The 24279-nt window shown below is 43.9% G+C and overlaps 2 protein-coding genes across 2 annotated transcripts in view; one reads left to right on the top strand and one right to left on the bottom strand.

The window, feature by feature from the left end:
• LOC306966787 (protein NLRC3-like) overlaps window positions 1-24279 on the bottom strand; it is a gene marked incomplete at its 3' end in the record, with an annotated part of 170653 nt that overhangs the window by 76448 nt on the left and 69926 nt on the right. The window lies entirely within an intron of this gene.
• LOC306966664 (NLR family CARD domain-containing protein 3-like) overlaps window positions 1-24279 on the top strand; it is a gene marked incomplete at both ends in the record, with an annotated part of 32199 nt that overhangs the window by 7197 nt on the left and 723 nt on the right. The window contains 7 exon segments of the mRNA XM_079561479.1: window positions 21048-21182; window positions 21362-21401; window positions 21497-21689; window positions 21782-23576; window positions 23645-23812; window positions 23880-24047; window positions 24144-24190. Coding sequence (XP_079417605.1) covers window positions 21048-21182; window positions 21362-21401; window positions 21497-21689; window positions 21782-23576; window positions 23645-23812; window positions 23880-24047; window positions 24144-24190 — 2546 coding nt within the window.

Raw genomic sequence — 24279 nt, forward strand, 5'->3', positions numbered from 1 at the left:
AATGTCCGTCTTAACAAGGGTGTATTTTAACCTAATCACAACTAAAGCACATAAAACTGAGCTGGAACAAACAATGCACATTTTCAACTTCCATTAACACAATAGTTAAAGTCAATGCAACAGAGCCCATGGATGACTTTTTAGAGTGTAGAGAAGCTCCTCCTGAAGACCAGAGGTGAGACATGTTCTCAGGACACACAGGTTCCCCTCAGACTCTTCCTTTAGTCCTGGTTCAGAGACACAATAGACGAGGTGGTGAAGAAAGTACATTCTTAAACAAACAGGCTCATGCTTTACAAATAAATGCACCGTCTGGGCTCCATCCATTACTGCTCCATCTGAACCTCTCCTCTGCATCATCTCCACTCACACCAACTTCATGTCCTCTTTCACTACGATCAACCTGCTCCTCATTCTTCAGCATTCACAGATGAAGTGCAGAGTCAGAGTTAGAGCATCTTCTCACGGTGTTGGAGCGCCCTCTGGTGGATAAATATGCAGGATTACTCAAACTCACTGAGAAAACCTGCCCAGACACAGGAGGAAGAAGTCACAGGACACACGGATTTTTAAAAATTTGAATGAAAAGAAAACATCAATAGTCAAAATATTCGTCATTTGAAAACATATTTTATTAGAATTATGTATTTATTTGTCCTTCGTTAAAGCATGAAGTTAAAAGAACTTGTATTTTTCCAGTAAGAGCCCAGAGCTGGAAGAGGCGTCTCTCCTGCCTGATGGTAAATCTTCTTCTGCTGTTGAGCCATGTTTTCCAAATTACATTAAAACAACTCATCAACCGTCGACTGTTCTGTTCAAACGGACTCTTCTTCTGATTCTCAGCACCTACAACATGGACCCACCTGGCCCCGGGTCTGAACCCAGATCTAAACCTGCTCCAGCTCTGGGTCTTTGAAAAGTCCTCGCTCCAAACACTGGCCTCCTGACTTTAGAGAAGCTCCTCCTGAAGAGCAGAGGTAAGACCTGCTTTACAGACAGACCTGACAACAGACACTCCCTTTAATTTAACATTTATTCATTTAATTACATGAAGCTGGAGAGCAGAGATGTTTGTACCAGATTGTGGCTTTTTAATCTCCATCTGTAGCACTAGCGAGGTGTTTTAAACCCCAGAAGCTTCAGTAACAAAGCCAGACAGTCAGTGCGGGTCCAACAGCCCTAAGGCAGAGTTTATTTACCATCAAACACAAATACTAAACATGGCTGTTGAACTGGAGCTGTGTGGCCTCGAGCTGGGGTGAGAGGGGTTTACTCAAGGCCGTGGGAACCCAGGGTGCTGAGGGCGCCGCAGCACCCCCTGGTGGATAGTTTGTGAACTGCAGGCAATATTAACCCCTTAGATCCCACATGAATCGAGCACATTTTCTCCAGCTTTACCCCAATCCAAAAGCTTCTGGAAAAAAGGTGTGAAAATAGCAACAAAACTGAGACGAAAACAAGGATGAAAATGGGAAAAAAGTGAGAAAACATTGACGAAAATGTGACAAAAAAATTAGGAAAAAAGGACAAAAATTTGGCAAAAAAGTGAGAAAAATGTGATGAAAAATTGAGAAAAAATTGACTAAAAATTGGCAAAAAAGTGATAAAAATGTGACGAAAAATTGAGAAAAAATGGACGAAAAAGTGACAAAATATTTACAAAAATTGACAAAAAATTGGCAAAAAAGTGAGAAAAATGGAAGAAAAAGTGACAAAAAATGACAAAAATGAAAAAAAAATGGACGAAAAAGTGAGAAAAATGTGACGAAAAATTGAGAAAAAATGGACAAAAAAGTGATAAGAATTTGACAAAAAAAATGCGAATATTTGACGAAAAAGTGACAAAAAAATTACAAAAAATTGGCAAAAAAAAGTGATAAAAATGTGACGAAAAATGACAAAAATGGACCAAAATGTGACAAAAAAGTGAGAAAAATGTGACGAAAAATTGAGGAAAAAAATAGACGAAAAAGTGACAAAAAATTTACAAAAAATGACAAAAATGGAAAAAAAAATGACAAAAAAATGGACGAAAAAGTGATAAGAATTTGACAAAAAAAATGCGAAATATTTGACGAAAAAGTGACAAAAAAATTACAAAAAATTACAAAAAATTACAAAAAATTGGCAAAAAAAGTGATAAAAATGTGACGAAAAATGACAAAAATGGACTAAAATGTGACAAAAAAGTGAGAAAAATGTGACGAAAAAGTGACAAAAAATTTACAAAAAATGACAACAATGGAAAAAAAAATGACAAAAAAATGGACGAAAAAGTGATAAGAATTTGACAAAAAAATGTGAATAATTTGACGAAAAAGTGACAAAAAAGTCACGCAAATTTGACAAAAATGAGACGACTGCCCAACCAAAAAAGTGATGAAAAAAATCTGATGTGAGGAAAAAGATCAACTTAGTTTTGTAGGTCTTAGCTTTCAAATGAGGTGTTACACTGGCCTACAGGATTTGGGTAAAGCTGAACTGGAGAAAATGCTCTCGGTTCAGGCGGGGGTTAAGAGGTTAATAAACAGGATTTATGCACAGAAAAAGTATTTTGGGGGTACATTTTGTCCCTCAGCGCCCCCTCACTAAAACATCTTCCCACGGCTCTGGGTTTACTATTAGTGACAAACAAACACAAGGTTAAACACAAACAAACACCATTTCCATAACAGAAATCACCCATATATACATGAGCCGCCACCACCAACACTACAAATAAAACCAGCTCCTAAAGTGAACCCCTGTCCCGCCCGGCTGTAGCTCGATTGGGTCCACACCAACTGGGGAGATTTTGTTTAAATTAAATAACACAGTAAAGTAAAACTAGCTCAAAAATAAACGTCCACCAGCACTGAGCCTATAAAAGCACAGTGCGATTAGTGAATATAACAGAACAATTGACAATTAAAAGCATCCCTTCATTGCAGGCCTGAAAACATCTGCCCCTGGCCATGATGGAATAAGTGCTTCTATTATTACTATTTCTGAACCACTTTCTTATATTTTTGCATTATCTGTGAAAACTGGCATCGCACCTTCTGAATTAAAAACAGCTAAAGTTGTACCTTTGTATAAACATGGTGAAAATGCATCCTTCTCAAATGATCGTCCTATTTCCATTTTGCCATGTGTTTCATTAAAATCTTGGAAAAGCTTGTTTATGGAAGACTTCATCAACACTTAAGAACAATATATTATATAATTACCAGTCCGGATTTCGCAAACATCATTCATCACACACGGCCCTTATTGAACTAGTGGATAGAATTCATAGGGCTTTGGATAAAAAGGAATTTGAACTTTTTGCCTCCGAGGGCCAAATGAAAAAGTGCCTGTGAGTCGCGGGCCAAACACGACAATGTCAAGCACGAAAAACACATACTGCAAATTATAAAGTTACTTTATTTTATTTACTTTTTATTTTTTCAATAGCTTACATTTGCATTTGATTCTATCTATGCAAATAACACGCTTTTGTCCATCCATCCATCCATCCAATGGACGAAAAAGTGATAAGAATTTTACAAAAAAATACGAATAATTTGACGAAAAAGTGACAAAAAATTTACAAAAAATGGACAAAAATTTGGCAAAAAAGTGAGAAAAATGTGACGAAAAATTGAGAAAAAATGGATGAAAAAGTGACAAAAAAAATTCAAAAAAATTGACAAAAAATGATACAAAATTGACGAAAAAATGACGAAAAATGACAAAAATGGAAAAAAAAATTGACGAAAAAGTGATAAGAATTTGACAAAAAAATGCGAATAATTTGACGAAAAAGTGACAAAAAATCTACAAAAAATGACAAAAATTGACAATAATTTGGTAAAAATGTGACGAAAAATTGAGAAAAAAATAGACGAAAAAGTGATAAGAATTTGACAAAAAAAAGCGAATAATTTGACGAAAAAGTGATAAAAAAATTACAAAAAATGGACAAAAATTTGGCAAAAAAGTGAGAAAAATGTAACAAAAAATGGAGAAAAAATGGACAAAAATTTGACAAAAAATGACAAAAATGGAAAAAAATATAGACAAAAAAGTGAGAAAAAAATGGACGAAAAAGTGACAAAAAAGTCAAAGTCAAAGTCAGACAAAAGTGAGACGACTGCCCAACAAAAAAAATGTGATGTGAGGAAAAAGATCAACTTAGTTTTGTAGGTCTTAGCTTTCAAATGAGGCGTTACACTGGCCTGCAGGATTTGGGTAAAGCTGAACTGGAGAAAATGCTCTCGGTTCCGGCGGGAGTTAAGAGGTTAATAAACAGGATTTATGTAGAAAAAGTATTTTGGGGGTACATTTTGTCCCTCAGCGCCCCCTCACTAAAACATCTTCTCACGGCTCTGGGTTTACTATTAGTGACAAACAAACACAAGGTTAAACACAAACAAACACCATTTCCACAACAGAAATCACCCATATATACATGAGCCGCCACCACCAACACTACAAATAAAACCAGCTCCTACAGTGAACCCCTGTCCCGCCCGGCTGTAGCTCGATTGGGTCCACACCAACTGGGGAGATCTTGTTTAAATTAAATAACACAGTAAAGTAAAACTAGCTCAAAAATAAACGGCCCCCAGCACTGAGCCTATAAAAGCACAGTGCGATTAGTGAATATAACAGAACAATTGACAATTAAAAGCATCCCTTCATTGCAGGCCTGAAAACATCTGCCCCTGGCCATGATGGAATAAGTGCTTCTATTATTACTATTTCTGAACCACTTTCTTATATTTTTGCATTATCTGTGAAAACTGGCATCGCACCTTCTGAATTAAAAACAGCTAAAGTTGTACCTTTGTATAAACATGGTGAAAATGCGTCCTTCTCAAATGATCGTCCTATTTCCATTTTGCCATGTGTTTCATTAAAATCTTGGAAAAGCTTGTTTATGGAAGACTTCATCAACACTTAAGAACAATATATTATATAATTACCAGTCCGGATTTCGCAAACATCATTCATCACACACGGCCCTTATTGAACTAGTGGATAGAATTCATAGGGCTTTGGATAAAAAGGAATTTGCAATTGGTGCATTTTTAGATCTAAAGCTTTCGACGCCGTAAACCACGATATTCTGCTTCAAAAACTGCAGAAATACGGATTCAGGGACAATGTCTATATCTGGCTCTATAATTATTTAACTAACAGAGAACAGTTTGTCTGTATGAACAATGATGAATCTAAAAGGAATTCCGTGGAGTATGGTGTCCCACAAGGTTCAATTTTGGGACCATTGTTATTTATTATCTACATTAATGATTTTGCTTCTGTTTCTACGACCACCTTTCCAGTTCTTTTTGCTGATGATGCCGATCTATTCATCAAATCAAAGATCAAATCAAAATGTATATTAATAATGAAGAAATAAACAGTGTCACCGACATGTTTTTAGGAGTTCAGATTGACGATAAACTGTGCTGGAAGGAACAGGTGGAAAAAGTTTGCAAAAAGAAAACTAAGTCTATTGGAATCATAAGTAAAGTTAGAAACCTAGTAAATCGTAAATGTCTGTTAACACTTTACTACAGTCTTATTTATCCCTGTTTAGATGATGGTCATATTGTTTGGGGAAATACTTTCACCACTTACCTAAACACAATGTTCATTCTACAAAAGAAGTTTGTCCGTAGAGCGACTCTTTCCAAACCTGAGGCTCCAAAGCACCTTTGTCTTTTTAAATGAAACTCTTGAACATGTTTGATATAAATACTTTAATGATTTGTACCTTTGTATTTCGATCACTGTATGATGAGGACTGGCCTTCGTATATAAAACATGATTTTATGCATAACCATCAGGTTCATCGTTATTCTACAAGGCCGGCTCTAAAACGGCCCCTTCATCTGCCGTTATATAAAACATCTGGTGATCAACGGTCAGTCAGATATGATGGAGTTAAAGTCTGGAACAGACAGATCCATCTTCTGGATTCATCCACCTCATTATACATGTATAAAAACTAACTAAAACAGACATTAATGGCTGAGTATTTGTGCTGAGTACAGAGCAGAGACTCATAAAGGAAAGGATTGTATGAGTATTGTATATTTGACACATTGTATTTGTATTTTACTCTGTATTTTTGTACTATGTAGTGACTTAGCGTGGGTTTACATTACTCTGATTCTTATTTCATTGTTTACTTGGGAGTGGTGTTGTTATCAGCCTATAGGCTTCTACCTCTCCCATGCACATGCTATTATTGATTGACTGCGGAATTCTTCCGGAGTCAATTATTGGTTTTCATGTTCTTTATTGATTGACTGCGGAATTCTTCCGGAGTCAATTATTGGTTTTCATGTTCTTTATTATTATTCCTCTTCCATCTTTTTCCCGATTTTCTAGAGCTTTCAGCACCTTCATGCTTTGTGCAATTTATGCAAGTTATGCATCAAAACGTTCCGCATGTTGAGGAGAAGGGTGCTATTACTTTTGGGACTTCTGCAACTTACGGTTTTTCCGCAATCGGCCGAAATGTCGGAGATTTTTCCCATTGACTTATAATGGGGCTGCCGCAAATCCATGCTTTTCTGCACTTTTTTCTGCATTTTCTGCAATTTCTGCACTTTGTGCAGGTTCAGCTTCTGCAACTTGTGGGTTTTGAGAAAAAATTGGCTTCTGCAGTTTTCAAGTTTTTTTATACGGGAGTTTGAAATTTTTGCATTGGTGTGTATGGGGGAATCCAGCCAATGGGGAGACTCCAGGACTTTCAGCCATTTGTGCAGCTTCTGCCAATCAAGCACTGAGGCCATTTCAACAGTTTGACCAGTTTATGGAATTTAAAAGTTTATGCAATATTAATGATTTATGCAAAGTAACCACTTTATGGGATTTAACCAGTTAATGCATTTTAAAGCATTTATGCAACTTAAGAGTTTATGCCATTTAGGATTTATGAATTTTAAAGAGTTTATGCAATTTACATAATTTATGCAAATTAACCCATTCATGCATTTTACCACTTTATGCAGTTTATACAGTTTATGCAACATGACATTTTATGCATTTTACCAGTTTATGCAAATTTGATTATGCAATTTGAAGAGTTTATGCAATTTCTACATTTGCTTCCTGCATTTCCGCAGTCAATCGCAATGGCGCAGCCATTGCATTTCTAGTTATTATTCATTATTTTGTTGTATATTCATACATCTGAATGGATGCTTTTTATGTTCTTTTTTTCTTCTTTTTAACTAGTTATGCTAAAGTGCTAAATAAATAAATACCTTTAAAATAATACAAAATAATTCACAATGTCAATGTTTTGTTTACAATAAAAAGAACCTTAAAAGCTAAACAGTTGTTCAGCTCAGAAAGCAGCGTGTGCACAGGCCTGCTCAGAAAGAGGAAGTCGGCGTGTGTAGCTCCTCCCTTTATAGACTTATTTATTTATTTATTTATTTGAGCATACATTTTGCTCAAAAGGAGTAGGCTGAAGCAAAAGCTTATGAGCGCCTACCCCCAACTCAAAATGATGAACTTTTCATTTCTCATAGTATAATCAGTGTAAACAAAACAACAACAAGGAACAATAGCAAAGAAACAAAACAAAAAATGAAGAACTCGTTTCTTTTCAGAACAGCTTTTTGACTCACAACCACTGTATGAGCTATTCACATAATAACAGAAGCAAACACTATTACACTATTACTATTTCCTGCAAGATTGCTACAAGCAAGTAACAAAGCGACCATTCATATATTTCTTTCAGTTTCCAATGCCAAATATCAGCCACGTTCACTAGTTTTCATGACATAAGGGCACATTAATGCACGTATTATAGTCCGTGTTCTTGTTGCTCCAGTTGTCATTACCAGGCTCAACACAATTTTAATCTATGTGCATTTTTAATGTATTATTATTATTTATATATATTTTATTAAAGTAAAACTTATGTGATGTGATCACATGACCAGACCTGTCCCTGCCGCACATCTGTAGCTCATTACTAAAAATCTAAATACAGGAAGAATCAGAGATCAGACACAATCAGACTTGTCCTCTGCTGGAGAGTTCAGTTCATGTATTAAACCTAAGACTTCCTGCACTTAAATGAAGGGAACAGGAGGAGCGGTCACATGACTCCAGGTGGAACAGGTCTGACCGGTGAGAGAGGGAAAGGATTTAGAGACGACGCTGACGCAGTGAGTTTGTTTTTATGATTCCTTCGTGTTTTCTGCTTTATTGTGTCCAAATAAAATGATTGTTTAGTCCAGTGGTTTCCAACCTGGGGGGCGGGCCTGTCTACAGCATGTGCAGGGGGGGCTTCAAGGAAAAAGATTAAGAACCAGTGTTTAAGTCTGTGTTTAGTCAAGATCCAGGTGAAGTTTGGGTTTAGGCCTGGAATAGACCTGCTTTGTCCTGTTTGGTCCCAGATTGTTTCTCATAGTTTAGTCCTTGTTTGGTTCAATGTTCGACCTGGATAAATCCTGGTTTAGGACTGGATTTACACCTGGTTTATCTTCGCTTTAATCATGGATTTGTCCAGACTCAGACCAAGTGTTTCATAATCCGGACTCAGAGGGTTTTACTTTACAGTAGTGATGTGCCGATCGTGTCGAGGCTTCGAAGCGTGTGCCGAGTAATCTTGAGGGGTGTTTATTGAGGCGTGTATCGAAGCGTGTGTTGATCACGTGTGTGATGACGTTCGAAGCCTCGGGAAGTGGCCGGTACCACGTGACTGATTCAGGAACTGATTTGTGGGTTTGGAGCGCGATTCAAAATAAAAGCGACAGTGAAACGCAATGGATTCCCCCTCACATTTTGTGTTTTTGGGTTATTGCTATTGCGCTTCTTTTGTCATCCTTTTCGAGCTTCTATTTTCTGCGATGGAACCAGCAAGAAAGAGGAGATTTTCCGCAGTTTGGGAGCATTTTGAGCTGATCTCACCTAATAAGGTAAGGCATAGCAATAATTATGTAATAATAGATTTCACAACTATGACAACACATCATTCTTATTCTTCACACTTCTCTTTTCTGAATGCATCTGAATTATTGTTATTTTTAATGATTATTTAAGGTGAAGTGTCTGGTGTGTTCCAAGCAACTGGGGTATAACAACAACACCTCATCTATGCTAAGGCACTATCGAGCCTTGCATGGCAGCGAGGAGGCTAACCAAGGTGAACCTGTCTCAGGTAGGCCATTTTTATTCATGATCATAATTGCTAGTTAATTACACTATTTGCTCCAAACAAATTGAATTGATATTTGTATTAAAATGTCTAACTATGTCATATACTTTCATTCAGCTGAGAAGGTTGACTTGACTGAGGTGTTGGTGGATATGGTGATAGAGGATACCCAACCCTTTTCCTTTGTGGAGGGAACTGGGTTCCGAAAGCTTGTAAAAGCTTTGGCTCCATCCTATGTTCTACCCACACGGCAGGTATGTATGTGCACACGTCAAGCAATTATTTGTACTATTTTGTCAGATTAGCCATTTCTAGATTTTACTTTTCTTTTTAGACTTTGAAAGCCTTGGTGGAGAAGAGGTACAAGGAAGCCAAGGAGAAAGCCAAAGCCATTGTGGCTAAAGCGTCTGCTGTTAGTTTAACATCAGACATGTGGACCTCTATCAACACGGATGCTTTTCTCGCTGTGACATGTCATTTTATTGATGAAGACACCTCTCTGCAGTCAGTTGTCCTTGGGGTGCAGCACTTCCCTGAGGCACACACTGCAGCAAATCTGGCAAGAGTGAAGACCTCTCTCATGTCTGAATGGGGTATAGCAGAAAAGGTGACATGTCTGGTGACTGACGGTGCTGCCAATATGGGTGCTTGTGCTCGAGAGCTTCATTTGCGTCACACTATTTGTGTGGCGCATAGTCTGAACCTGATGATAAAAAAAGCTCTTGACCAAAGTCCTGAATTGTGTGACATCCGGACTAACAGTCGTAAGATTGTTGGCTATTTCAAGAGCAGCACCACTGCGAAGGTAAGGTCCTTCCTTGTAATATGTGAAATATCATTTCTGCCTCTGCATTGACACATGCAATCATAAGTTTTTTGACTGTTTTATAGGAGAGACTAACACAGATGCAAGTGCAAATGGGCCACCCAGTGCTTAAACTCATGCAGGAAGTTGATACACGGTGGAACAGTACATATCTCATGCTCCAACGTCTGTATGATCTGAGAGAGCCTGTTGGAGCAGCTTTGGCCGGTCTGCGTACAGACATTGCTCCACTCACTGCAGAACAATTTAGAATTATTGCAGACAGTCTCAAAGTGCTAGCACCATTTAATTATGCTACAATTGAGCTGTCTGAGGAGAAGAAGGTGTCTGGATCAAAAGTGATTCCACTTTTGGCCATTCTCCATCATTCTCTGGAGGAAGAGGAGATTGGACCCATTGAGACACCTGATAGCAGAGCAATGGCTGACTATCTGCGAAGACAACTGAGAGAGAAACTGAACCTTCTGCAGTCCATGAGCATTATGTCCCTGGCTACTCTGCTTGACCCAAGATTCAAAAAAATAGGCTTCTTTAGCCCCAATAAAGCAGTGGAAGCAGAAAAAAGGTTGATCGCGGAATGTGCTGCAGTTATAAGGCACACATCGTCATCATCTGCTTCATCATCATCTGCTTCATCATCATCTGCTTCATCATCATCATCTGCTTCATCATCATCTTCTGCTTCATCATCATCTTCTGCTTCATCATCATCTTCTGCTTCTCAATCTGTGGCAGGAGGTAATTAATATCTTCTAATTGTGCTAATATTTTGTCACTTACAGTTTGTTTGTCTGTTGTAGGAAGTAAACTGTGGCGGCATTTTGACACCACATGCCAGCAGACAAGAACCCCAAATGTTACTGCCAATGCAACAGTTGAGGTGCAAACCTATGTGGGGGAACCAAATATTGCAAGACTCGAAAGCCCCCTTCAATATTGGGAAAGACATAAGTCTACATATCCAAATTTGTACAAACTTGCTTTGTCATTTTTATGCACTCCTGCATCATCTGTGCCCTGTGAAAGGGTTTTTTCAAAAGCAGGTGAAATCCTGTGCAAAAAAAGAAACCGCCTGAGTCCAAGTACTGTGGAAAAATTATTATTCCTAAATAAAAATGAATAAATGTATTTTTATTTTATTTTTTTTGTTACACACATTTACGTGTTGCATAAGCACAGACATAAACAAAGTAACACAAGCACATTTTACATCACAACTCTCTGAATTCTGAAATTTCTTTCACTTTCAACCCCCACCATTTATTGTGAGCACTCAGCATGCTATATATATTTTGTCCACATGATGGCGTAGTGGAGCAAATAAAGCGTCGTGATGCTTCGAACCATGTGTGACGCAGTAGGCTGCGATGCTTCAGTGCTTCATGGGGCTTCATCTTGCCATCACTACTTTACAGGAAGTATAAAATAAAGGGAAATGCAGTTGAGTGTAGTGGACGCAGGTGACCAGCAGGGGGAGGCACAGACCGCATTGTGAGGAAGCCGGCCACGAGGGGTCAAAATGGGCAGGCTGACTTAACAAAGGTAGACTTCTCACCAGACATTTATTACTCACGCAAAAGGAACTTCTCTGACACACAGATGTCACATACAAAATGGCCCCCAGTGACTAGAAGCAGTCAGGTTTTATACCTCCCCTAATGGGAAAGGACCTCCCATAGGTTAAGTACCATTAGTTCATTGAGTTCCAACAATAACTTTATCTGGCAAGTGATCCTTGTACATAAAATGAACAAGTTTAAGTGTTCAAAACAACAAAGATACAAATCAAAATCATACACAAAAGGAAACACAAAGCAAAGTTTAACCAGTTTCCCCCCGCCACATGGTCCAGCCCAAGATTTTAAAATGGCCGACACAGATCACGCCCCTTCATTTCTCACCAGGTGGTGCAGGTAAATGTCTGAGTAAATGAATAAACAAAGTTTTAAATGGACAATGTGAAGTAATTATCAATAAAATGAATCTGGGGTTATTGTTGACTGGCGTATATTGCAAATGAAACAAACAAAGCAAAATAACCAAAACACATTATAGGACAAATCCACTTTGTCAGACACATCATGGACCAGACTTTCTGCAAACCAGTTTTTCTTAAACAGCTGCACAGAGACTCTCAGGGGGAAACAAGCACAAGCTTAATCAACTAAGATTAAAGCCATTTTTAAAATTAAATTAAATTAAAAACACCAGTTTGAAGAGGTCTCCAGCGCGTGACGGTGGAGTCTTCCTGTGGGAGGGGCTTGAAAATATAATGGTCACATGACCACATTTGCCCCGGTGGACGAGAGGGTCGCGTCCCTACGCCTTCGGGTCGGGGACAGGTCTCTCACCGTTGTTTCGGCCTACGGGCCTAACATCGGTGCAGAGTACCCGGCCTTCTTGGAGTCCCTGGGAGGGGTACTAGATAGTGCTCCGACTGGGGACTCCATTGTTCTACTGGGGGACTTCAACGCCCACGTGGGTAACGACAGTGAGACCTGGGAGGGAGTGATTGGGAGGAACGGCCTCCCCGATCTGAACCCGAGTGGTGTTCTGTTATTGGACTTCTGTGCTAGTCACGGTTTGTCCATAACGAACACCATGTTCGAGCACAAGGGTGTCCATAAGTGCACGTGGCACCAGGACACCCTAGGCAGGAGGTCGATGATCGACTTTGTAGTTGTGTCATCTGACCTCCGGCCGCGTGTCTCGGACACTCGGGTGAAGAGAGGGGCGGAGCTGTCAACCGATCACCACCTGGTGGTGAGCTGGATCCGCTGGCAGGGGAGGAAGCCGGTCAGACCTGGCAGGCCCAAGCGTGTTGTGAGGGTCTGCTGGGAACGACTGGCGGATCCCTCTGTCAGTGGGGTCTTCAACTCCCACCTCCGGAAGAGCTTCACCCAGATTCCGGGGGAGGCGGGGGACATGGAGTCCGAGTGGACTCTGTTCTCCTCCTCCATTGTCGATGCGGCTGCTCGTAGTTGTGGCCGTAAGGTCTCTGGTGCCTGTCGCGGCGGCAATCCCCGAACCCGGTGGTGGCGCCCGGAAGTAAGGGATGCCGTCAAGCTGAAGAAGGAGTCCTACCTGGCCTTGTTGGCTTGTGGGACTCCTGAGGCAGCTGAGAGGTACCGGCAGGCCAAGCGTGCTGCAGCTCGTGCGGTCGCAGAGGCAAAAACTCGTGTCTGGGAGGAGTTCGGGGAGGCCATGGAGGAAGACTATCGGTCGGCCTCGAAGAAATTCTGGCAAACCATCCGGCGCCTCAGGAGGGGGAAGCAGTGCTTCACCAACACTGTGTACAGTGCGGGTGGGGGGCTGCTGACCTCGACTGGGGATGTCGTCGGACGGTGGAAGGAGTACTTCGAGGACCTCCTCAACCCCGCCGTCACGTCTTCCGATGAGGAAGCAGAGGCTGGGGACTTGGAGGTGGGCTCGCCCATCACTGGGGCTGAAGTCACCGAGGTGGTGAGAAAGCTCCTCGGTGGCAAGGCTCCGGGGGTGGATGAGATTCGCCCTGAGTACCTTAAGTCTCTGGATGTTGTAGGACTGTCTTGGCTGACACGTCTCTGCAACATCGCGTGGCGGTCGGGGACAGTGCCCCTGGATTGGCAGACCGGGGTGGTGGTCCCTCTCTTTAAGAAGGGGGATCGGAGGGTGTGTTCCAATTACAGAGGAATCACCCTCCTTAGCCTCCCCGGTAAGGTCTACTCCAGGGTGCTGGAGAGGAGGATCCGGCCGATAGTTGAACCTCGGATTCAGGAGGAACAATGCGGTTTTCGTCCTGGTCGTGGCACACTGGACCAGCTCTATACCCTCCGTCGGGTGCTCGAGGGTTCGTGGGAGTTTGCCCAACCAGTCCACATGTGTTTTGTGGACTTGGAGAAAGCGTTCGACCGCGTCCCTCGTGGTGCCCTGTGGGGGGTGCTCCGGGAGTATGGGGTCCGGGGCCCTCTGCTAAGGGCTGTCCGTTCCCTGTATGACCGCAGCAGGAGCTTGGTTCGCATTGCCGGCAGTAAGTCAGACCTGTTCCCGGTGCGTGTTGGTCTCCGCCAGGGCTGCCCTTTGTCACCGGTTCTGTTCATTACTTTTATGGACAGAATTTCTCGGCGCAGCCAGGGGCCGGAGGGTGTCCGGTTTGGGAGCCTCAGAGTCTCATCTCTGCTGTTTGCAGATGATGTTGTTCTGTTGGCTTCAACAAACCAGGACCTTCAGCACGCACTGGGGCGGTTTGCAGCCGAGTGTGTAGCGGCCGGGATGAGGATCAGCACCTCCAAATCCGAGGCCATGGTTCTCCACCGGAAAAAGGTGGTTTCCCCTCTCCAGGTCGGTGGGGAGTCCTTACCTCAAGTGGAGGAGTTCAAGTATCTCGGGGTCTTGTTCACGAGTGAGGGACGGATGGAGCGTGAGATCGACAGACGGATCGGTGCAGCGTCAGCAGTGATGCGGTCGCTGTATCGGTCTGTCGTGGTGAAGAGGGAGCTGAGTCGGAGGGCAAAGCTCTCGATTTACCGATCGATCTACGTTCCCACCCTCACCTATGGTCATGAGATTTGGGTAATGACCGAAAGGACAAGATCGCGAATACAAGCGGCCGAAATGAGTTTCCTTCGCAGGGTGGCTGGGCGCACCCTCCGAGATCGGGTGAGGAGCTCAGCTACCCGGGAGGAGCTCGGAGTAGAGTCGCTGCTCCTCCACGTCGAAAGGAGCCAGCTGAGGTGGCTCGGGCATCTGTTTCGGATGCCTCCTGGTCGCCTCCCGCGGGAGGTGTTCCAGGCATGTCCTAGTGGGACAAGGCCTCGTGGAAGACCCAGGACACGGTGGTGGGACTATGTCTCCGAGCTGGCCTGGTGTCGCCTCGGGGTCCCCCCAGAACAGCTGGAGGAAGTGTGTGTGGATCGGGAAGTCTGGGCATCTCTGCTGAGACTGCTGCCCCCGCGACCCGGCCCCGGATAAAGCGGAAGAAAATGGATGGATGGATGGATGACCACATTTGTGTTCCGTTGGCGAGATGCAGTCGGTATCTCACATTACCACGTTCTCCCCCAGGCACGCCCCACTTTTCACTTTTCTATTTTTTGAAAAATAACAGAATCATGGATCATTTTGCTTTCACTTCACAGTTGTCTGTTCTTGTGTGTGAACTTTCAGTAAAAAATTAAAAAATAAAATCTTTATGTTTATGGTTGTAAACATGACAAAATGTGCAAAAGTTCAAGGTGTATTAGTACTTTCGAGAGGCACTGTACATATACTTGTAATTCTTATATATTTTCATGAGTTGTTTTGATGGATTTGTTTTATTGAGTTATTGTCGTGTTTATGGTGTTGAGGCACATTGAGTTTCCTTGTGCGTGAAATGTGCTCTATAAATAAATCTGCCTTTCCTTTGAGAGACAAAAGGTCCGTCCTGACTCCAACAAAGTTACTTTATCTTTAGAATGACCTGACAGACATGTGGAGGACGAGGAGCCGCTCTGAGCGACTCAGTGGCTTTAGTAAAGTCCAGATGTTGGTGATGTTTGAGGAACAGTTTGAGTCTAGTGTTGCAGCTCTGTGAGGACACTCCTGATGTTTTATTGGTCTAAACAAAAACTACTGGATTTGTTGGATCTGTTTCTAACGCCCTGTTTGTTCTGATCTAATGAATTCTTCTTCTGATTCTCAGCAGCTTCAACATGGACCCACCTGGACCTGGCCCCGGGTCCAAACCCAGACCTAAACCCAGACCTAAACCTGCTCCCAGCTCTGTGTCTCTGAGAAGTGACCACTCTAAAGGAAACCCTCCTCACTTTAGAGAACCTCCTCCTGAAGACCAGAGGTAAAACAGGCTGATAAAATAGTGAGACCAAGTACAGCATGTTTGTCATTGGAAGAAGTGTGAGCTGCTCCTCAAACAAACAATAAACAAGTCTAGTCTCACCTGGACCATCCAAGTTGGGGAGAGCGGGGTAATGTGGTACAGTTTTTACATTTGCTCCTCTCGAGTTCAGCTGAAATGATATTTCAGTAAAATTAACACATTTCCCATTAATTCAGGATGTTGCCCAGCTATGGAAATGATCAGCAGGTCTTGTGGTGGGTAAAGTGTTCATGTGACTCACTTTACCCACGGGGTAACCTGAGACAGACCAGAGAAATCACCGGGGTGAAGTGAACCTCTTTAGAAACACCATAATGACACATGTTATAACTATAAAAACTATACTGACAAACACACATTCACAAACTAATGCTGGACGAGTAACAGAATCATGGGGATTTTTTTTAAATGTTTGAAAGTGATCAAAAGTCAATCAAATACAACATAATTCATTCAAAATGTCTTAATGAACAGTCACAGTGTGGGGGTCAGAACAGCTGGTGTCTGGGGGTCAGGACAGGACAAAAGGAGTAGCTATTGTAGCTCGTACACAGTCTCTGGGTCAAATTAGCAATTTTTTAAACACTTGTGATCCAAAGTGGGCCACTTTAAAAGTAAATGAAATACAACATAATATAACTCAAATTGTATTAATGAACATTCACAGTGTGAGTGTCAGAACAGCTGGTGTCTGGGGGTCGGCACGAAGGGTGATCCAAACCAGCGAGTAGCCGACAGACACAGCCTCTGGGTCAGAACATGGACCCATAATCAGAACTAGCCAGTCCACAGTCTGCGGCCCAGGACACAGGACCATCAGAACCAGTTAGCAGAGCCTGGAATCAGGACACAGGACCATCAGAACCAGTTAGAAGAGCCTGGACTCAGGACACAGGACCATCAGGACCAGTTAGAAGAGCCTGGACTCAGGACACAGGACCATCAGAACCAGTTAGAAGAGCCTGGACTCAGGACACAGGCCTGACCCACCTGCATTAGTGTATCACTTTACCCCATAGCCACCATTTTAGAAAGAATAACATCTCTAGCAATTCGGGCTAATCTTTAAATAGCATCCAGCACATGGGTTTACACGTTGGAAGTTCATCAACATGTGTGATTTAAGTTTTTCTACATGAAGCCACAGCATCAGCACCAACCTCTCCTACCTGGCAAGTGTGGAAAGGGAGGGGCTTGAAAATATAATGCTCACATGACCACATTTGTGTTCTGTTGACTAGAAGAAGTACTTCTCTAAAATCATTGCAAACTGCAGAAACAATTCTCGTGTTCTGTTTTCCACAGTAAACAGATTAACTAACCCTCCAGTTTCACTGCCCCTAGAACTAATCTCGACATCTAAGTGTAATGAGTTTGCAATATTTTTCTATGACAAAGTCCAAAGCATTAAAAATGCCATAAATTCCACAACACAAAAAGAAACTCTGCCACCAGATAAACACCTTGAGCTGACACATTTCACACCTGTTACTGACAAAACAATCGAAGAGGTTATCTCTGGTCTGAGTTCATGTACATGCTGCCTTGATGAATTACCCACTAGATTTCTGAAGTCTGTGCTGACCAGCTTGTTACCACAACTTGCTCAGTTAGTTAACATCTCACTCCAGACTGGAGCATTTCCAAAGGCCTTGAAAACAGCAGTCATTAAGCCTCTTCTAAAAAAGAGCAGCCTTGATGCCAAGGTAATGAACAACTACCGGCCCATATCAAACCTGCCATTCTTAGGAAAAGTCCTAGAGAAAGTAGTATATCAGCAGCTCACTTACTTTCTCCTGTCTAACAATGTGTTTGATACTTTCCAGTCAGGATTTAGGCCCCACCACAGCACTGAGACAGCTCTGATCAAGGTGACAAATGATATCCGCATGAACACCAACGCAGGTGAGGTCTCAGTTTTAGTTCTGCTGGACCTGAGCGCTGCCTTTGACACAGTGGACCACGGGATCTTACTTCACAGGCTAGAAAACTGGGTGGGAATCTCTGGTACTGCTCTAAACTGGTTTAAGTCCTATCTCGAGGACAGGACGTACTTTGTTGAAATTGGCAACTGTGTCTCAGACAAAATTGCCATGACCTGTGGAGTCCCCCAGGGGTCAATCTTGGGACCCCTCTTATTCAACTTGTACATGCTTCCATTGGGTCAGCTAATAAACAGCAACAATGTGTCGTACCACAACTATGCAGATGACACTCAAATCTACGTGTCACTGACGGCTGGTGAACATGGGCCTGTAGATACACTCTGTCACTGCATCCAACAGATCAGTTTGTGGATGCAAAACAACTTTCTCCAACTAAACTCAGACAAAACTGAGATAATTGTTTTTGGCCCACAGGCACAAAGACACAGTGTTATCAGTCACCTTGAGTCTATCTCTCTAAAACCAAAAAATCAGGATAGAAATCTAGGAGTAATCATGGACTCAGACCTGAACTTAAACAGCCACATCAAAGCAATAACATCAGCAGCTTTTTACCATCTGAAAAACATGGCTAAGATCAGAGGAATAGTGTCAAAACCAGACTTAGAGAGACTTATCCATGCATTTGTCTCCAGCAGGTTAGACGACTGTAACGGCTGCTCACTGGCCTCTCTAAACGAGCTATCAGACAGCTACAGTACATCCAGAACGCTGCTGCTCGAGTCCTGACAAGAACCAGGAAATATGACCATATTAGTCCAGTGCTCCGGTCTCTGCACTGGCTTCCTGTCACTCAGAGAATAGACTTTAAAACAGCTCTGCTCGTGTACAAGTCTTTTCATGGTTTAGCTCCAAAGTACATCTCTGACATGTTAGAGCCGTATGAACCATCTCGGGCCCTGAGAACTTCAGGGAGGGGCCTCCTGGTGGTTCCCAGAGTCAATAATAAACACGGTGAGGCTGCGTTTCAGTTTCATGCAGCTAAAATCTGGAACAGTCTTCACGAGGATGTGAGACAGGCCTCAACTCTGACAATGTTCAAATCCAGGCTGAAAACAGTTCTTTTTACCAATGCATATGACTGAAAGTATTTATCTGCACTCTCGCCTTTTACTGTAATTGATTAATTTTATGTTGATGTTTTTATTGATTCTATTTGTTTTCAACTGTGAAGCACTTTGAATTGCCTTGTGTATGAATTGTGCTCTACAAATAAACTTGCCTTGCCTTGCCTAGATACAGGGGGTGTCTCACATTACCCTGTTATTACCCATTACCCTGTACCGACCAGGCCCTTCCCTGCTGAGCTTCCAAAGTCTGACGGGATCAGGCAGAGCAAAGGCTGGACGGCCATCTTTATTTAACCAAATATAACTGTTTAAGATTATTTTCTAATTTCCATGGATGCCACGAGTTCAGCAGCAAATTTCCAATAATGTAACTATTTAGACATCATAATACTTCTCACATGAATCTGAGTTTGTTAAAGGGGGGGTATTATGCAAAATCGACTTTTTCAAGCTTTACATCATGTTATTAAGTCATTCCCTCATTAAAACCATGCCTGAAGTGTTGCCTTGGCACATTCACGTATTTTCGAGTAATCTGTAAAAACTCTGATGGCAGCCATTTTAGGGATAAAATGCCTGATTCCTTCAGGGAACGCCTCGAACCTCCAGGATACACCTCCGACCTTTCGTCACCAGCCGAGTAACCAACCACTGCTCCTCAGCAGAACCCCCTCCCCGCAGTGTCCAGCCCTAAGATGTAAACAGAGTCATCATGGAGGCTTAGCTTCATGTGTTGTTAACCGGAGCCACAGCAGTTCTGAAACTTTTACAAAGACACACATCAGTGTTTCTGTTATCGAAACACCCAGGATTCAAACCGGTGACAAGAACACTTGTTTCAGTGTCTGGTTCTGCGCTGGGCCTTGATGATGCACAGAGCCTCCGGAGAAAGCTAATGCTAAGCTAAACCTCGAGTCATCACGTGAAAACGAGAAATATGCACACATAAAGTCAATAAAACCACCACACACATAAAGAACCGTTTAACAATGATCACACACAGAGCCTGGCTTGTTGATTTGGAAGTTTATTGCTCACATTTCATCTACAATGGGTCATAGCCGAGTGGCTTTCTCCCGGAGCTAACAAGCTAGCCGCGACAAGCTAACGGGAAAATTCACTGAATACAAGCAGCATATTATGCACTAAAAACGCCACTAAAACAGGCAACTGCTTGAAGCAGCCTTTATGATGATCACACACGGAGCCTGGCTTGTTGATTTTGTAGTTTATTGCTCACATTTCATCTACAGTGAGTCGTAGCCGAGTGGTTTTCTCCCGGAGCTAAGGCACTATTAGCCGCGACAGGCTAACAACCTTCACCTTCAAAACATTCATTGAAAACAGGCAGCATATTATGCACAAATAACGTCAATAAAGCAGCAACTACTCGAAGCAGCCTTTACGATGATCACACAATGAGCCTGGCTTTACACATCTGTGGTTTATTGCAGACTTTTCATCAACAATGAGCTGTAGTCATTATGACAAGCTAACGGGTAACCTCGAAAAACCATTGTCCACCTGCACAGATAATGTCCGTCTTTGAATCGTATGGGCTCCTGCAGATCCTGGTGTCGTCCATGGGGGTATAGTTAGAGATCCATAGGGCATGGCAGATGCAAAGAGAAGCCTCCAAACAGCAGTTATTTTTTAGGCAAGAGCCCCTTCCAAGCGTCCGGTGTGGAAGGTTCGTCTCCAAATCATATCCTGTGTGGCCATTGTTCACAACGTGATAAACAGTAGCTCCTTTCCAACAATAAAAAATAAAATGCACCGATCGTAGTTTCAATACTGTTGAGACAACGAGCGTAGTGTTGTGATGCCACAGACAGCGTGTGGAGGGGGCGTGTCGGAAAGGGTCAGAGGTTCTTAAAGAGACAGAGGCCTATTTCAAGCCATTTGCTACGGCCATTTTGAAAGAGCAATTTTATACAAGGCAGTTATTCTAATTTACTGCATTTACAGACCAACAGAAGGTTTCGTCATCATTGTAGTGTGATATAGACTGGTGCTATGTGGCTGAAAAAAGCATAATACCCCCTCTTTAAAATATAATAAAAGCTGCACTGCGGTTGCCCACGACTTCGATGGGTCTCAGTTTGTAAAGAGTTCGAAGCTGTGGCTCAGCATTAACATACAAATATGAAACTTAAATCCTATCCTGTAAAAATACTGATCATCTGATTCTCAGCAGCTACAACATGGATCCACCTGGACCTGGGTCTAAACCAAGACCTAAACCTGCTCCCAGCTCTGTGTCTCTGAGAAGTGACCAGTCTAAAGGCCACCTCCCCAACTTTAGAGAACCTCCTCCTGAAGACCAGAGGTAAGTCCCGCGTAAACCACAGTCAGACCTGGTTTAGTCCTGGTTTAGTCCTGGTGTGAGCTGTAGATGGTGAGTCCTCAGCAGGTCTGTGGAGGAGCTTCTTGTGAGTCTAAATGAGTCCAAAGGCGGCTGCAGTGGTCTCTGCTCAGTCTCTAATGTTTCTGTTTGTTGGTTCACAGGGAGCCAGGCCCAAAGGAGCAGCTGGACGCCATATTCACGGTGAGTAGCCACGACTGCAGCATGTGTGGGGTTCTCTGTGGGGCTCCTCACGTCCTCTCTTTGACTGAAACTCTTTACATCTGATTCTATTCCAGCGTCTGGAGGAGGACATCCTGACGTTTGTCAAAGAGCAGCTGCAGAGGCTCCACAGGCTCCTGGTCTCAGAGTACCCAGAGAGTAGCTCAGAGAGTGAGGAGGAGCAGAGCAGCAGAGAGGCTGTGCTGAACATCACCCTGGACTTCCTGAGGAGGATGAAGCAGGAGCAGCTGGCCGAGCGTCTGAGCTCCAGTAAGAACTCTTCCACATCTACATAACTTTAATAACTTATATTTGAGTTTGTGTCCAGTGAAGAGTTCACTGTTGTCTCTGTCTTTATTCAGGGAGTTCTGCTGGAGTTTGCAGAGATAAACTGAAGAGTCATCTGCAGCAGAGGTTCAGCTGTGTGTTTGAGGGCGTGGCTAAAGCAGGAAACTCCGCCCCCCTGCACCAGATCTACACAGAGCTCTACATCACAGAGGGAGGGGCCTCAGAGGTCAACCAGGAACATGAGGTCAGACACATCGAGACGGCGTCCAGGAAACCAGCCGCTACAGAGACCAGCATCACATGTGAAGACCTGTTTAAAGGCCCCGCCCACAGACAGCAGCCAATCAGAGCAGAGCAGACAGAGGAGGGACCAATCAGGACGGTGCTGACGAAGGGCGTCGCCGGCGTGGGGAAAACAGTGCTGACTCAGAAGGTGAGTCTGGACTGGGCTGAAGGCAGAGCCCACCAGGACGTCCAGCTGCTGTTCCCCTTCACTTTCAGAGAGCTCAATGTGCTCAGAGACACAGAGTACAGCCTGGTGGAGCTGCTGCACCACTTCTTCAGTCAAACCAAAGGTCTCTGCAGCTTTCAGCAGCTCCAGGTGCTCTTCATCTTTGACGGTCTGGACGAGTGCAGACTTCCTCTGGACTTCAGCCGGACCCGGGTCCTGACGGAGCCCACAGAGAGCGCCTCAGTGGAGGAGCTGCTGGTGAACCTCATCAGGGGGAGCCTGCTTCCCTCCGCTCGCCTCTGGATAACCACACGCCCCGCGGCGGCCAATCAGATCCCTGCTGAGTGCGTCTCCATGGTGACAGAGGTGCGAGGGTTCAGCGACCCACAGAAGGAGCAGTACTTCAGGAAGAGGTTCAGAGACGAGCAGCAGGCCACAGACATCATCTCCCACATCAAGAGCATCCACAGCCTGTACATCATGTGCCACATCCCAGTCTTCTGCTGGATCCTCTCCACAGTCCTGCTCCATCTGATGGAGACCAGAGAGAGAGGAGAGCTGCCCCGCACCCTCACCCAGATGTACATCCACCTCCTGGTGGTCCAGGCCAAAGTCAAGAACATCAAGTATCATGAGGGATCTGGGACAGACCTTCACTGGACTCCAGAGACCTGGGAGATGGTGCGGTCTCTGGGGAAACTGGCCTTTGAGCAGCTGCAGAAAGGAAACCTGATCTTCTACGAGAGTGACCTGAGCGAGTGTGGGCTGGACGCTGCAGCCGCCTCAGTGTACTCCGGAGTCTTCACACAGGTCTTTAGAGAGGAGCCAGGCCTGTACCAGGACAAGGTCTACTGCTTCATCCATCTGACTGTGCAGGAGTTTCTGGCTGCTCTTCACGTCCATGAGACCTTCTTCAGCTCTGGGGAGAACCTGCTGTCCACACCACACTCCTCTGAGAGCCCTGAGACCTTCTACCGCTCTGCTGTGGACCAGGCCTTACAGAGTCCAAACGGACACCTGGACCTGTTCCTGCGCTTCCTCCTGGGCCTGTCTCTGCCGACCAATCAGAGCCTGCTGCCAGGTCAGCTGACTCACACAGGAAGTGACTCTACCAATAAGAACACAGTACTCTTCATCAAACAGAAGCTGAATGAAGAGGGTCTGTCTGCAGAGAGGAGCCTGAACCTGCTCCACTGTCTGAACGAACTGAACGACCGCAGTCTGATGGAGCAGATACAGAGTTTCATGAGAGAAGGACGTCTCTCCAGGTTAAGTTCTCCTGCTCAGTGGTCTGCCGTGTCCTTCCTCTTACTGTCCTCAGACTCAGACCTGGAGGAGTTTGACCTCAGGAAATACCGGCGCTCAGAGACAGTTCTCCTGAAGCTGCTGCCGGTCGTCAAAGTCTCCACCAAAGCCATGTGAGTCCAGACTGTATTTAAACACTTGTGTCTTGGCTCTCGTCTCTAATCGTCCTCTCTGTCCTCAGTCTGAGCGGCTGTGGCCTGTCTCCTCTCAGCTGTGCTCCTCTGGCCTCAGTCCTCAGCTCCTCCAGTCTGACTCACCTGGATCTCAGTAACAACGACCTCCAGGACTCAGGAGTGGAGCTGCTGTGTTCTGGACTGAAGAGCGCCCCCTGCAGACTGCACACCCTCAGGTGAGACGCTCCCATGATGCACTCTGTCTCTGTGTCCACATTAGAGGCTAATGCTGTGTGTCTTTAGTCTGTCTGGATGTCTGGTCTCAGAGAGGGGCGGGGCTTCTCTGGCCTCAGCTCTGAGCTCCGCCCCCTCCCACCTGAGAGAGTTAGACCTGAGCTACAACCATCCAGGACCCTCCGCCGAGCTCCTGACCGCTCTACGGGCCCCTCAGGGGCCCCTGCACTCTCTCAGGTGAGCCCCCCCTGGACTCTCTCAGGGTCTTGTCTCTGGTCCATGGTTGGTCCAGGTCTGGTCTGGTCTACAGTAAACTGGACTTGTGTGTTTCAGGCTGGATCCTGCTGGAGAACAGTGGATGGTCCCAGGTCTGAGGAAATGTGAGTCTGTGTTTTATTCATTTGTTGGAAATAACTTGAACTTCATCAGGTTTACATGATCTGTTTTTAGAGGAAAAATCTGCAAAGTG

Source organism: Gobius niger (assembly GCF_951799975.1).
Source record: "Gobius niger genome assembly, chromosome: 8".
NCBI classification, from domain to species: Eukaryota; Metazoa; Chordata; class Actinopteri; order Gobiiformes; family Gobiidae; genus Gobius; species Gobius niger.